Genomic DNA, 12549 nt, shown 5'->3' on the forward strand with positions numbered 1-12549 from the left:
GTAAGACTGAGAATTACAGAGTCAAACTGCCTGAGTTTGTACTCCAGTTTTACCATTTCCTTGCTTATTATGCCTTTGGTATTTAATCTCTGCTTTTATAAAATAGAACTGAAAACAGCAACCTAGTGGTATTGTAAAGATAGATAATTGAGTAATGCCTGGAATGTAGAATAGAGCCTACAACTTACTAACCAGTCAGTCAGTGTTAGCATTGTTAAGACTTGGCTTCAAAGGTGTGCTTCCTGTACCTTCCTGACTGTTGTTTAGCTCAGGAAATCCTCAGATTTGTTTATTTGATGGTCTCCAGAAGGTGAAAAATAGATTGGCCCTGTCTTGAACCCCAGTGTCCGTACCTCTATTTCAGTGGCCTTTAATCCATCAGCATATTGTCAGTTATTTTCTTTCATATGTCTATAATTTTTTTCACCATAATTATTATTTACTGGTTAGGGCAAAGCTCTTATCCTCGCCTTTACATTCTGCTACTTTAAATAATATATTAGAGTATGTGTTGTATACACACACAGACATATGATTGTATTAAATGTACTAGTTTTTAAAAACAACACAAATGAAAACTGCTGATTTTTTTCCCCCTAGGCAATTCGTAGTTTTCAAGTAGCCCTTCATATCTATCCAATGAACCCTGAAATATGGAAAGAAGACCTTTCTTGGGCAAGAACACTCCAGGAGCAGCAGAAGGCAGCACAGAGAATTAAGAAGAGTGAAGCACCCCCTGAAGTAACACACTTTTCACCAAAGTCAATTCCTGACTATGACTTTGAAAGTGATGAGATTGTTGCTGTTTGTGCAGCCATTGCTGAAAAACAGAAGACAGATTCGGCAAATAAAACAATGGTTATTGTATCGGCTTCAGGGGCTGTAGAGACCGTAACTGAGAAAGAAGATGGTGCTACCCCACCAGATGGCTCTGATTTCATCAAAGCACGATGAAGCAGTATGCATAGAGGAATGATTTGAATCTTTTGGATTGCCACTGAAAGTTTAGACATAGAGACAGCTTACTCTGGAGGAAGCGGGCAAAACACCTGTTTTGTAAAATAAGTTTTTCAGATGAGGCATATAAAAACTAAATGGTAGACTTATTGTATAGTGTTTATGCATACTTTAATAAGTTATGATTTATACTACTAAAGATTAGAATTCTGAGCAAAATGGATTTTGATTAATAAACTCAATCCACATATGTAAACGAATACATTTTAAAGACAAATTAACCAGTGTATTCTTCAATAGTGAATAAGTGGGTGGTTAGCCTTGTTGATTTTTGTTTTATGATAAAGAAGTAAGTGATTTCTTTCCCACCTAGGATATACTGCTCTTACTATTCCCTCCTCTGTTTTTCTTGCTTCATTAGAGTGAGTGTATCGCAAAGCTTAAATACTTTTGATGTTCATTTTGATTCAAAGTTATTACTTAGTCATGTAGAATCATTGAAAGTTTGGCTTAAAAGGCATTCAGATGTGTATATTCTGAATATTTTCTGAAGTTCCTTAGTCTGATTTGTGCTTTGTTTTGAATTTAAAGTTATGATGATGGTAGTTGTTATCAGTATTTCTATCAGTATTTGTTAGATGTGCAAAAGTACTGATTAACATCAAAATGATGATTTTCTTTTTCTTTTTCTTTTTTTTTTTTTTTTTGGAGAGGTTTTTACTATAGAGCACATGCGCTCACCAGAAAGACAGAGAGACAGAAAGGGAGAAATCACCCCCCAGGGTGGATGGCCATGCTGCAATCCTTTTTCCTCCATTCTCCTCTCAGGATCTTGGCATGAATTTAAGCTACCAGGTCTAGCTAGGATCAGCAACATAGCCATTACGCCAACTGCTGGTCCCTTTTTTATTTTATTTTTTTGTAGCAGGGAGAGACTTGTCCTTGCCACAGTGAATAATTTTTAAAATGGGCATTTTTTTTTTAGATGAGTGGCTTTTATAGATAGCCATTACAAATTATACTGCTATATTACTGTCAAAAGCATTATTTTCTTTTTCTTATTTTAAAAATCTATTTTAAAAACCCTGAAATCAACTTATTTCTTGTTTTGAACTTTGCAGCCAACTGATAATTTGGAATTGCTTTTCTAGATAATATTTTTGGAACTACTCAGTGAAATGAAAAATGACTACAATCTTAAGTAAATAAATTGTATCTTTCTGAAAAGTAAAAAAAAAAAAAAAATAGAGATGTTATTATTAGAGTGCCAGTGAATGAATAATATCATCACAGGATACATAGAAACTGGAATGCGATTATCTGATTTTTTTTTTTTTTAGGAGAAATTTTTGCTATTGGGCATGTGTGCTTATCAGAGAGACAGAGGGAGACAGAAGAACAGAAAGCAAGAAGTCACCTCCCAGGGGGATGACCATGCCATAATCTTTTCTCCTCTCAGGATTTTGAGCTCACATGCACATGCACCCAGCTTGAGTTTAAAGCTACCCGTTTGGGACTTGAATCCTGGTCAACTGTATGAGAATCCAGCGACACAACCATTATGCCATCTGCTGTTCCCTGGAATGTGATTCATAGTACGATCCTATAAGAGGGAAGTGTTAAGTTTCTTTTAATTGAAAGGCCATAATCACATTTTCAAATCAATACTGTCGATGCTAGTGTGAATTATTACTTTTATACTATATATCATAGTACAGTTACATAGATGTGTTGGGTACTGTTCTAATGCTCAGGAAGCTATTAATGGTATAAAATTAATTTTATCTTTGTTAGAATGGAAGTAGACCACATTAAGGAATCTTACATTATATTGTTGAAGCATGTAAGTAATGTTCTGTATTTTTATAAAAATTATTTTAAAAAATCTTTTTATTGAGATACATGGCTTTCTTTTTTTTCCCCCCTAGAGTTAGAGAAATCATCACTTGTCTTGGAAAATATTATGTTTTTTCTCTAAGTTATATTATCAGGAGATTAGCTCTTATTAGAGAGGTCGGTTTTATAGTAAAACTAACAAAAAATATTGATTATTTTGTTGAATAAGGAGTATTCTCAAAGTGTAGGTTGTTCCTAGAGAAGTGAGTACTCAGTATTTGCTGTCATTTGAGTAATGTATGTTTGTTTATGATGTAATGTGTGAATAAATAGTTTTTATGTATTTTGAAGATTTCCTATTATTTTGTGATGTTAGCTTTTGAAAAATTAGATCAATTTTCATTATTTCTTATGTGGAAAGTATATGTAATGCACCTGGCATGGTGCCTCACACATGAAGAACTCTGTGAATCCAAGCTGTATCTATGGAAAAATTGAATTAGTTTAGAGATACTTAACCTTGACTTCTTATTTTAAGAAAGGAGAATTTTGAGACCAGCAGATGGTGTAATGGTTAACGTTGCTGGACTACCATGTAGTTCACCATGGTTTGAGTCCCAGACCCACCAGCTTAAAACTCATGCTGGGTGCGTGTATACCCAAAATCCCGAAGAGAATGGACAAGAAGGGATTGTGGCATGGCCATCCCCCCCCGGGGGGGAGGTGATTTCTCACTTTCTGTCTCTCTTTGCCTCTTTCAAGTGAGTACACATGCCCCAAAGCAAAAATCTCTCTAAAGAAAAAAAGAATTTCATAATCCTTTCCTTGTCTGAAAATGAGAAGTCATTCCTTTTTTTTAGGCTTTTGTCATAGGATGCATATGCTTGCCAGAGAGAGACAGAGAGGGAAGGTGAGAAATCATCCCCTAAGGGTGATGGCTACAATGCAATCCCTTCTGCGTTCCTGTCTAGGGATTTTAGGCTTGTACACATACCCAATGTGATTTTCAAGCCACTGAGTGGTCCAGGCCTCAAACTGCGGTTGACTATGTGAGTCCAGCACTTTACCAGCATGTTACTTGCTGGCCCTAGAGAAGTCATTAGTTCTCATATTACAGGATAGGTGGTTGTTAGTTGAGGATTATTGTTAGCCTAGAATCTATGCCTCAGCCCCAGAAGAGGAAAGACGCAGAATAGAATGCCATGTAGCCAGTATGTTCTGTTAAAGAACCTAGTGTTTTCTCTGTATTGGCATTGGTAGGCTGGGTTACTCTGTTCCTTACCCAGTTATAAGACATGAAATAGTTGAGTTGTAAGATGGGGGAAGAAAAGGGGTAATGAGTTATGGAAGAAAGTAGTTCATTTCTTCAGGTTCCCAGAGATGCTTATTTTAGTGAACATTCTTTTATGTATTAAGAGAAAAATGCATCCGTTATTACAAAGGTGTGAATATAGATATAGAAACATTTTCTGAGCTGGTTAACCATAATAACAAATGTTATGAGTCTTAAGAAAAATAACTCATGCTTATGCTACTGATACAGATGTTTATTATACTTTCAGAAATAACAGTAGTCTGGGAACCAGCAGTTAGCGTAATGGCTATGTTGCTGGATTCGCACGTAGTTGACCGCCGTTCGCGTTCCAGACCCAGTGGCTTAAAACTCATGCCGGGCATGTGTGCGTGCATGCTCAAGATCTCAAGAGGAGAATGGAGGAGAAGGGATTGCAGTGTGACCATCCCCCCTGGGGGGTGATTTCTCACTTTCTGTCTGTCTGTCTGGCGAGCGCATGCGCCCTATAGTGAAAATCTCTCCCCCCCCCCAAAAAAAAAGAAATAACAGTAGTCAGTGTTCATGTTAGATCGAATGAAATTTATACTCTTGTTTGGAAATTGTATGCCATACTCACTAGTCAGAATACTGCATATCCAGATCATGTCTGATAACTTGAGAATTGTTTTTATTTCTTCAGAAAAACAAGCTCTTAGGATATAATGTATTTATCTTAAATTTGCTAGCAAATACAAGGGAGCTTCAAATTGGGGAAAAAGGGAATTAAAGTACGAGTTTAAGTTGGTACAGAAATTCATGTGAAATTCATGCATAGTGTTTTCATGGTATGCATTTTCTGTGAAGTTTTTGAGGACCCCTTGTACATAATAATTGAAAAGTTACACAAGGTTTATATCATAGAACTGAGATCTACTGCAACTGGGGCCTACATCCAAAATGTTCCAGTAGTTTAAATGTGAAATCTCAAATTTATGTTATATGGCAAAACTTTTGGGTTGTTGGAAAAGTCATGACATTTTTTTTTTTCTGTGCAAAAATGCATCATGACTTTTCTGACAGCCCAACATGGTGAAGACAAAATTAATGTGTTCATGATTATAAGTCCAGTGTATCCTTTTTAGTTTGGATATTATGCCTTACATAATAATCCAAAAGCTTGTTTCACTGCTTTTCTCAGTAGTATGAAAATTATTCATCATGTCTTTTCATTTTCTTGTTAGAAGCCCTTCTTCCCACACCCTCCGTCCCCCGCCAGCAAGATCATGTGATTGCTGAAAAGAGGAGATGGGAAAATGAAAATACCCTCCTGAGGAATATTTATACCGTAGTACCTTCTCTACTCTTCCTTTTGGGATTTTGGGCATACATGTATACACACTGAGCATGTTTTCCAGGCCTCTAGTTCTGGGACTCAGCTGCATGGTTGGCCATTTGGGATTCAGCCATCTTTACTCTACCAAGGGTTGACCCAGAAATCCTTCTAAAGTGGCTCTCAATCAGCCATTCTGGTCTGTGATTTTATGATACAGGTATATAAAAAGGGGTTGTGAGTAAATACAAGAAACATGGTTTATTATTTGAAAAATGAGTAGGTATGTTATCTGTGTTTTTTTCTTCTCAGTTTATCAAACTGATGGTACATTTTATGGTGAGCATTTTGGATTGAGAGAATAAGATGCTAGCTTTAGTGAAAATAGGAAGATTAGTAAGTTATCTACCTTATTATAAAAGTAAATTAAAATGAAATAAAGAAAATTATCACTAAAGTCAGGTACCTTAGTCACTTGCAAGTTAAGTATGGGTTCTTTAAAAAAAAGGAGTGGCTATAGCTTGTTACCATGAATTACGCCTTAATGTGTTTTATGTGTGTCACCTGTTGGGTGTGTGAAGGTGGACGAAAGGTTGAAAAATGCTGCTCTATACTTTGGTGGGAAGATGGGGTGGGGATGGCTTCCTTTCATAGTACTTCTTAGGACATCTGTTAACCAAGGAATCCTGATCTCTCCCTTCTGCATTCCCAGGAAAGGAGGGAGTTTAAGATACAGAACTGAGTATACTAGCCCTCTTTTCCTTCTTCTCTTTATTTGTCTTGCCTGCAGAGAGCCTATGACGCGATCTCTTCTCAGCTGCATTGTGAACCTTGCAGTGAAGACTTCCTCTGCCAGGGGTGACCTGTGCTTGTGCAGGACTGCCCATACGTTGATGAGCAGGTCTGTGTTTTTCTGGATTCAATATTAGGTGGCCGTTATTACTACAAACCTAAATTATATCCTTTAACCCACTCCCTTTTCAGCAATAAATCTGATATATTGGATCTCCCCTTATTGGAAAGTTTGACAAAGAATAGTGCAGAGTATATTTCAAAGTAAAGATGAGATATATTAAAAATCAAATTCCGAACTTATTTCTAATTTTAGATGTTTTTACATCCTGGAAATCGTGGTGAAAATGAATAATACTGTTGGGTTGCCAGAAAAGTCATGATGCAGTTTTACATAGGAAAAAAAATGATAGAAAAAAAATATGACTTTTCCAACTACATGCAAAAATTTGGATAGTTAGACTTGGGATTGTGATAGACAACAATATTGATTATAACTTAATTGGAAGAGAAAAAAGTGAAACAAATTGTGATATCCTGTGGCCATCCCTATTAACTTTATAAATGAGTATAATTTAGATGTAACAAAATGCAAGTATTTAAAATTTATAGTTTAGAGAAGTGTACACCCACTAAAACCCTACTATGACGTAGAATACTATGTTCATTACCCCAAAAGTTTTTAAAACTCTTTGTAGTCAATTACCTTACACCCCAACCGTCCTAACCAACTAATAACATGTATGTGCTTTCTGTGACTATAAATTGGATTTGGCTTTTTGAAAATTCCAGAAAAGTCATATGGTATGAACTCTGACCTCTTTTTTGCCCAGCATAATGCTCTTGAAATCATCCATGGTGAGATTCATCTGTGTTATTGTGCATATCAGTAATACGATTCTTTTTATTGCAAAGTAGTATTCTATTGTATGGATATATTGCAATTGTTTCAGCTATTCAGCTACTGATAGACATTTAGGTTGTTTCAGGTTTTAGTCTTTTATGAATAAAGCTGCTATATACATAAATCACAATGCTGTGTGTGGTCATGTGCTTTCATTTCTTTTGGGTAAATACCTAGAGGTGGAATGCTGAGTTTTATGTCAAGTATATGTGTAACTGTAGAGAAAACTACAAACCTCAATTATATCCTTTAACCCACTCCCTTTTCAGCAATAAATCTGATATATTGGATCTCCCCTTATTGGAAAGTTTGACAAAGAATAGTGCAGAGTATATTTCAAAGTAAAGATGAGATATATTAAAAATCAAATTCCGAACTTATTTCTAATTTTAGATGTTTTTACATCCTGGAAATCGTGGTGAAAATGAATAATACTGTTGGGTTGCCAGAAAAGTCATGATGCAGTTTTACATAGGAAAAAAAATGATAGAAAAAAAATATGACTTTTCCAACTACATGCAAAAATTTGGATAGTTAGACTTGGGATTGTGATAGACAACAATATTGATTATAACTTAATTGGAAGAGAAAAAAGTGAAACAAATTGTGATATCCTGTGGCCATCCCTATTAACTTTATAAATGAGTATAATTTAGATGTAACAAAATGCAAGTATTTAAAATTTATAGTTTAGAGAAGTGTACACCCACTAAAACCCTACTATGACGTAGAATACTATGTTCATTACCCCAAAAGTTTTTAAAACTCTTTGTAGTCAATTACCTTACACCCCAACCGTCCTAACCAACTAATAACATGTATGTGCTTTCTGTGACTATAAATTGGATTTGGCTTTTTGAAAATTCCAGAAAAGTCATATGGTATGAACTCTGACCTCTTTTTTGCCCAGCATAATGCTCTTGAAATCATCCATGGTGAGATTCATCTGTGTTATTGTGCATATCAGTAATACGATTCTTTTTATTGCAAAGTAGTATTCTATTGTATGGATATATTGCAATTGTTTCAGCTATTCAGCTACTGATAGACATTTAGGTTGTTTCAGGTTTTAGTCTTTTATGAATAAAGCTGCTATATACATAAATCACAATGCTGTGTGTGGTCATGTGCTTTCATTTCTTTTGGGTAAATACCTAGAGGTGGAATGCTGAGTTTTATGTCAAGTATATGTGTAACTGTAGAGAAAACTGCCAAACTGTTTTCCAAAGTATTGTGTGGAACCCTTTTATGTCCCAGCCATCTGTATAAAAGAAGTTTTAAAATGAAAGAAGTGTATAAAAGAAGTTTTAGTTGCTTCATGTCCTTGTCTTTTTAATTTTAGCCATTTAAGTTCATATGGTATCTCATTATATGTGTTTTTAAAGTATATTTCCATGACATACTCTCACAGACATAGAAAGGCACCCCCAATAGGATCTCAATGCTGCAATCTATACCCTGCCCCCTGTCTTTATCAACCCAGATCATGGGTACATGTGTGCATGTCTGGAATGCACAGGGAGGCCCTCGGGATGTGAACCTGGGACATTCTCACGTCAGTCCAGCAACACAGAGCATTTGCATTACTCCTGGTCCACTGTCTGGCTTCTCAGTGTGATTTTAATGTGCATTTCCCTAATAAGGTTGAGCATCTTCTCCTAGGCTTATCTGACATCTGTATGTCTTTTGGGGATGTGCTTAATATTTTTCCCATTTTTTATATGGGTTATCTTAGTACTAAGTTGCAAGAATTTTAACTTATTACTAGATAAATATACATATATACATGTATCAATCTTTTTTTTTTCTCTGTGACTAGCTTCTGTGTTCTCTTAACAGTTCCTTTTACAGAGCAGAAGCTTATAATTTTGATGATGTACAATTTTTTTTTCCTTATGGTTGTGCTTTTGGTGTGCATGTTTAAGCCCCTGGAGCTAGGATTCATATCATGCACTTAGCCATGTCAGATACGACTCCCTTAACCACTAGACCACAGGCTGGTCCAAAATAAAATTTTTAAGTATTTCAATTTAAAAGGAACCAGAAGATAATCTGAAATAAACAAACAAACAAAAATCACATATATTTTCCAAAACTGAGGCTAGGGGACTCAGATTGAATGTATTTATTTATTATAATCTCCAAAGTAATTTCAGTTGGTACAACTGTTCCTTAAGACCATATCAGTATCAGGCTCAGGATTTAATTACAACCAAGCAATTCACAAAAACACTTGAAGCAACAAAACATGCTTAATAATTCCTTGAGAAAGGTCCTTCGAATCTGTGTACAGCATTACTGGGTGTTACACAATACTGTTAGGTGACCCTTAAGTGCCTACTTAAAGCTTAAGTTAGCCATATCCGAAGTCCTTCCACATCTCAAAATACTTGTCTTTCTCTTAAATTTTAAAGAATATTCTTGGTCTTTCTTTAAGAAAATAAAATACAATTTCAGGGAAAACAAGCTGCTTAGACTTTTCATATTATACACTTCAATTATGGGTTATTAAGGACTTTTAAAAATGGATGTTACATTTTAAAAAGTATCAGTTAGTGGGGACAAAAGTTGAAAATATTTACCAGCATTTTAGATTCTCTTGAAATCACAGTTTTCCAGATAAATAAATGTAATATCACTAAAAAAATTTTGCTATGCATTATGCATAGCCAGGAAAGAACTTTAATATTTTGGATTGTAGTTTCCACATCTTAAATAATATATTTTTATTATTTTGATAATACTAAATTCTTAAAATTTTTTTTTTATCTATTTTATAGATAATTAGTCTTACTGTGACTTTCCAACACCTTGGCCAGAACTTGTTTATGAAAAAAAGAATCTAACATCTTCAATTTCAGCTGGCTACACTGGGGGGAGAGGGCTTACCATAGTTTTATTATACCTTGTATTAACAATACACCTTCTCACAGAGAAGAAAATACTTTAAATACTTTAAATCATATTTACAACAATAAAAATTCACATTTCATGCTTTAGTGAGACACTTAAATCATCCATAAGGTAGTCCTCATAGTTTACTGAAATAGAGCCCTTCTGGAATCTGGGCCTCTGTTGTATGCCAGATATAAAGGTCTTATATGAAGATGTTATGAAAATAGCAAAACTTCTGCCATCCCCTCTTCCAGTAGAAAAACAGGGTAGATCTTCCCAGCCATGAAACTGTGACCACAATTCTGTGTCACAGCAGGGTGGCAACCAATGTGCTTCAGGCCCGTGGCTCCATGTGGTCAACTTGATTGTTTAAAAAGTGCTCAACAGCCAGGATGCTCTCCAGTGCGAGTCATAGGACAGAGATAGCCCTTCTGAGCACAGCTAACTACATCATTTATGTGTCTATTGCACGGGATTTTTTTAAGGTTCCAGAAACAGTGCTGTATTTCTTTCCTTAACTATATACATTTTTCTGATAAGTTCAGTGTTTCACTTGGAAATGTGACTTGCAAGGAGCTCCCTTTGGGGGCAGGCCCAACCCTGCTACTCCCGCCAGCCTCATCCACCAGTAAAACGCTCTCAGAGTCTTGACCCTGTGAGGAATCTGAGGTCTCTGATATTCGCAAAGTCCTCAGGGAGGTGGTGTCTGTTTGGACCAGTCCTGTTCCAGGCACTCCTGGAAGCAAATTCCTGCCTCCGAGGCCATTTTCACTGAGGTCTGGCAGGTAAAGGAGGGTCTGAGATGTGCTGCTGATCTCCTTCAGCTCCCTGGAGAGGAAGGAACGAGAGTGGCCAGACATGGCAGAAGAAGTCCTTCGACTGTCTGAGCAATGCTGTCCTGGACGGTCTCTGCGGGACCCACCAATGCGGCAGAAGAGGCATTTGATCTTCTCTATTGCTCTACTGAGCACTGTCTTGCGCAGGAGGATATATATCCAGGGGTCCAGGATGGGGTTCACAGAAGCAATTCGGATTGCCTGCAAGTCTGGGTTTTTGCTGATTTCTCGCTCCAAACTTGGCTGATATAACTGGTTGATGAAAACACGCACCTGCATAAATGAGATACCCACATTTAAATGTTGCCATTTACCAATTAGGAAAACACTTGAAAATGCTACATCTACCTCAGCAATATTAGATAGCTGCCCTCTCTCTGGTAATATGTTTCAGGAAAAAGCAAAACCAGTAATTGAAAAAATGCAATTATATTTATGTTTTCAGTTAGTGTAACTTTAAATATTTTTGTAACTATCTTTTGAGTATCTTCATTTAATTAACTTCATTTATGCTTTTAAAAGTGCTTTTTAAAGTTTCTATAATTACTTTTTTAAAGTTGTTTAATTATATTTGTTGTTATTATTTTTTAAAACTTGATCAGAGAGAGAGAGAAAGTGAGAAAGCAAGCCACCACTTCCGAGACTTGAATTGTGGTTGGCCATGGGAGTCCAGTGCCTTAACTACCACACCACTTGCCAGCCTAAAATTTCTATAATTCTAAGACATCTTGTCATTACTTTTCAAAAAGCCAAGAAATTTTGAATTCTGAAACATGTCTAGCCCTAACTGTTTTAGATAAGGGGTTATGGGTCTGTAAAATCTCATAGAATAAAATGGTCAGATGCTATAACCAAGATGAAACTAGTCTCTGGAAGATGGTTAAATAAAGAATCAACTAGGATAACAGTAGTATATGATATCTCAAAGTAATTTTAGAGATTTTGCTAAGATAAATGATGATTTGAGATGAAAAATTTGTTTTGTTTTCTTGTTTTTGTTCTTTACTAAAACTAGTAAAGCAAAGCATCTTTTTTTCTTTCTTCCATAAACTTTAGTGGAATTCTCAGCTATGCCTGAGAACTAAGAAGTTCCCTTGAGTCTCCAGGCCTTTGTTCAGATGAAGTGTGTGTTACTAAGACCCGGAGGTTCTGAGGGACTATCAAGCTTTCCCACCATGGTGGCTTAGTCTGGTCTGGGCCCGAGATTCTAAAAGACCTTCACACGGCTTTTTCTATTCTACCAGGCTGGCTTTCAGTTTAAGAATTATTTCCTGACAATGGGATTTTGGTGAAAAGGCAAGAGGTTTGCATTCTAATCACATCATATACTTCATTTCTTAGAGTAAAAAAAACAAAAAGATGAATTTGGATATCGTCCTGCTTGCCATCTCCAGATTTAGGGCAGGTTTTTGTGAACTTGAGACTTTAAGCCAGTAGGTGGCAGTGTTGCTCCACCTGGGAGTTTTGGATACTACAGTACTTACTCCCTAAGAAGCATTTTTACACAGCCATCTCCAAGAGGCTCTCAGGATAGAACCTCGGTTAAGTTTGAACTCTACATTTCTGAAAATTTTAACAATGAAATGTTGTTGCTGGTTGCTTCTCCCACTGCAACCTCAAAGGAAACATGGTACTTACTAAATTAAAATGGAATGAAATTTGCAGTTATTAAAGGAATGTATTAGGAGTTATTAACATTTTATTTTTAAATGTCCATGACTTTTTA

At 36.0% G+C, this 12549-nt stretch overlaps 2 protein-coding genes across 3 annotated transcripts in view; one reads left to right on the plus strand and one right to left on the minus strand.

The window, feature by feature from the left end:
• The window catches only part of TTC33 (tetratricopeptide repeat domain 33), a 44794-nt gene extending 43237 nt beyond the window's left edge, over positions 1 to 1557 (plus strand). For both annotated transcript variants that reach the window (XM_006156293.3, XM_006156292.3), the window contains one exon: positions 601 to 1557. In XM_006156293.3, coding sequence (XP_006156355.1) covers positions 601 to 954 — 354 coding nt within the window. In that variant the 3' untranslated portion in view covers positions 955 to 1557. The remainder of the gene's footprint in view (positions 1 to 600) is intronic.
• Positions 1558 to 9177: 7620 nt separating this feature from the next.
• PTGER4 (prostaglandin E receptor 4) overlaps positions 9178 to 12549 on the minus strand; it is a 12388-nt gene continuing 9016 nt past the window's right edge. Inside the window, exon 4 of the mRNA XM_006156294.3 lies at positions 9178 to 11096. Within this exon, the coding sequence (XP_006156356.1) occupies positions 10506 to 11096 (591 nt within the window). The 3' untranslated portion in view covers positions 9178 to 10505. The remainder of the gene's footprint in view (positions 11097 to 12549) is intronic.

The sequence above is a fragment of the Tupaia chinensis genome, unplaced genomic scaffold (genome assembly GCF_000334495.1).
Source record: "Tupaia chinensis unplaced genomic scaffold, TupChi_1.0 Scaffold000489_1, whole genome shotgun sequence".
NCBI lineage: Eukaryota > Metazoa > Chordata > Mammalia > Scandentia > Tupaiidae > Tupaia > Tupaia belangeri.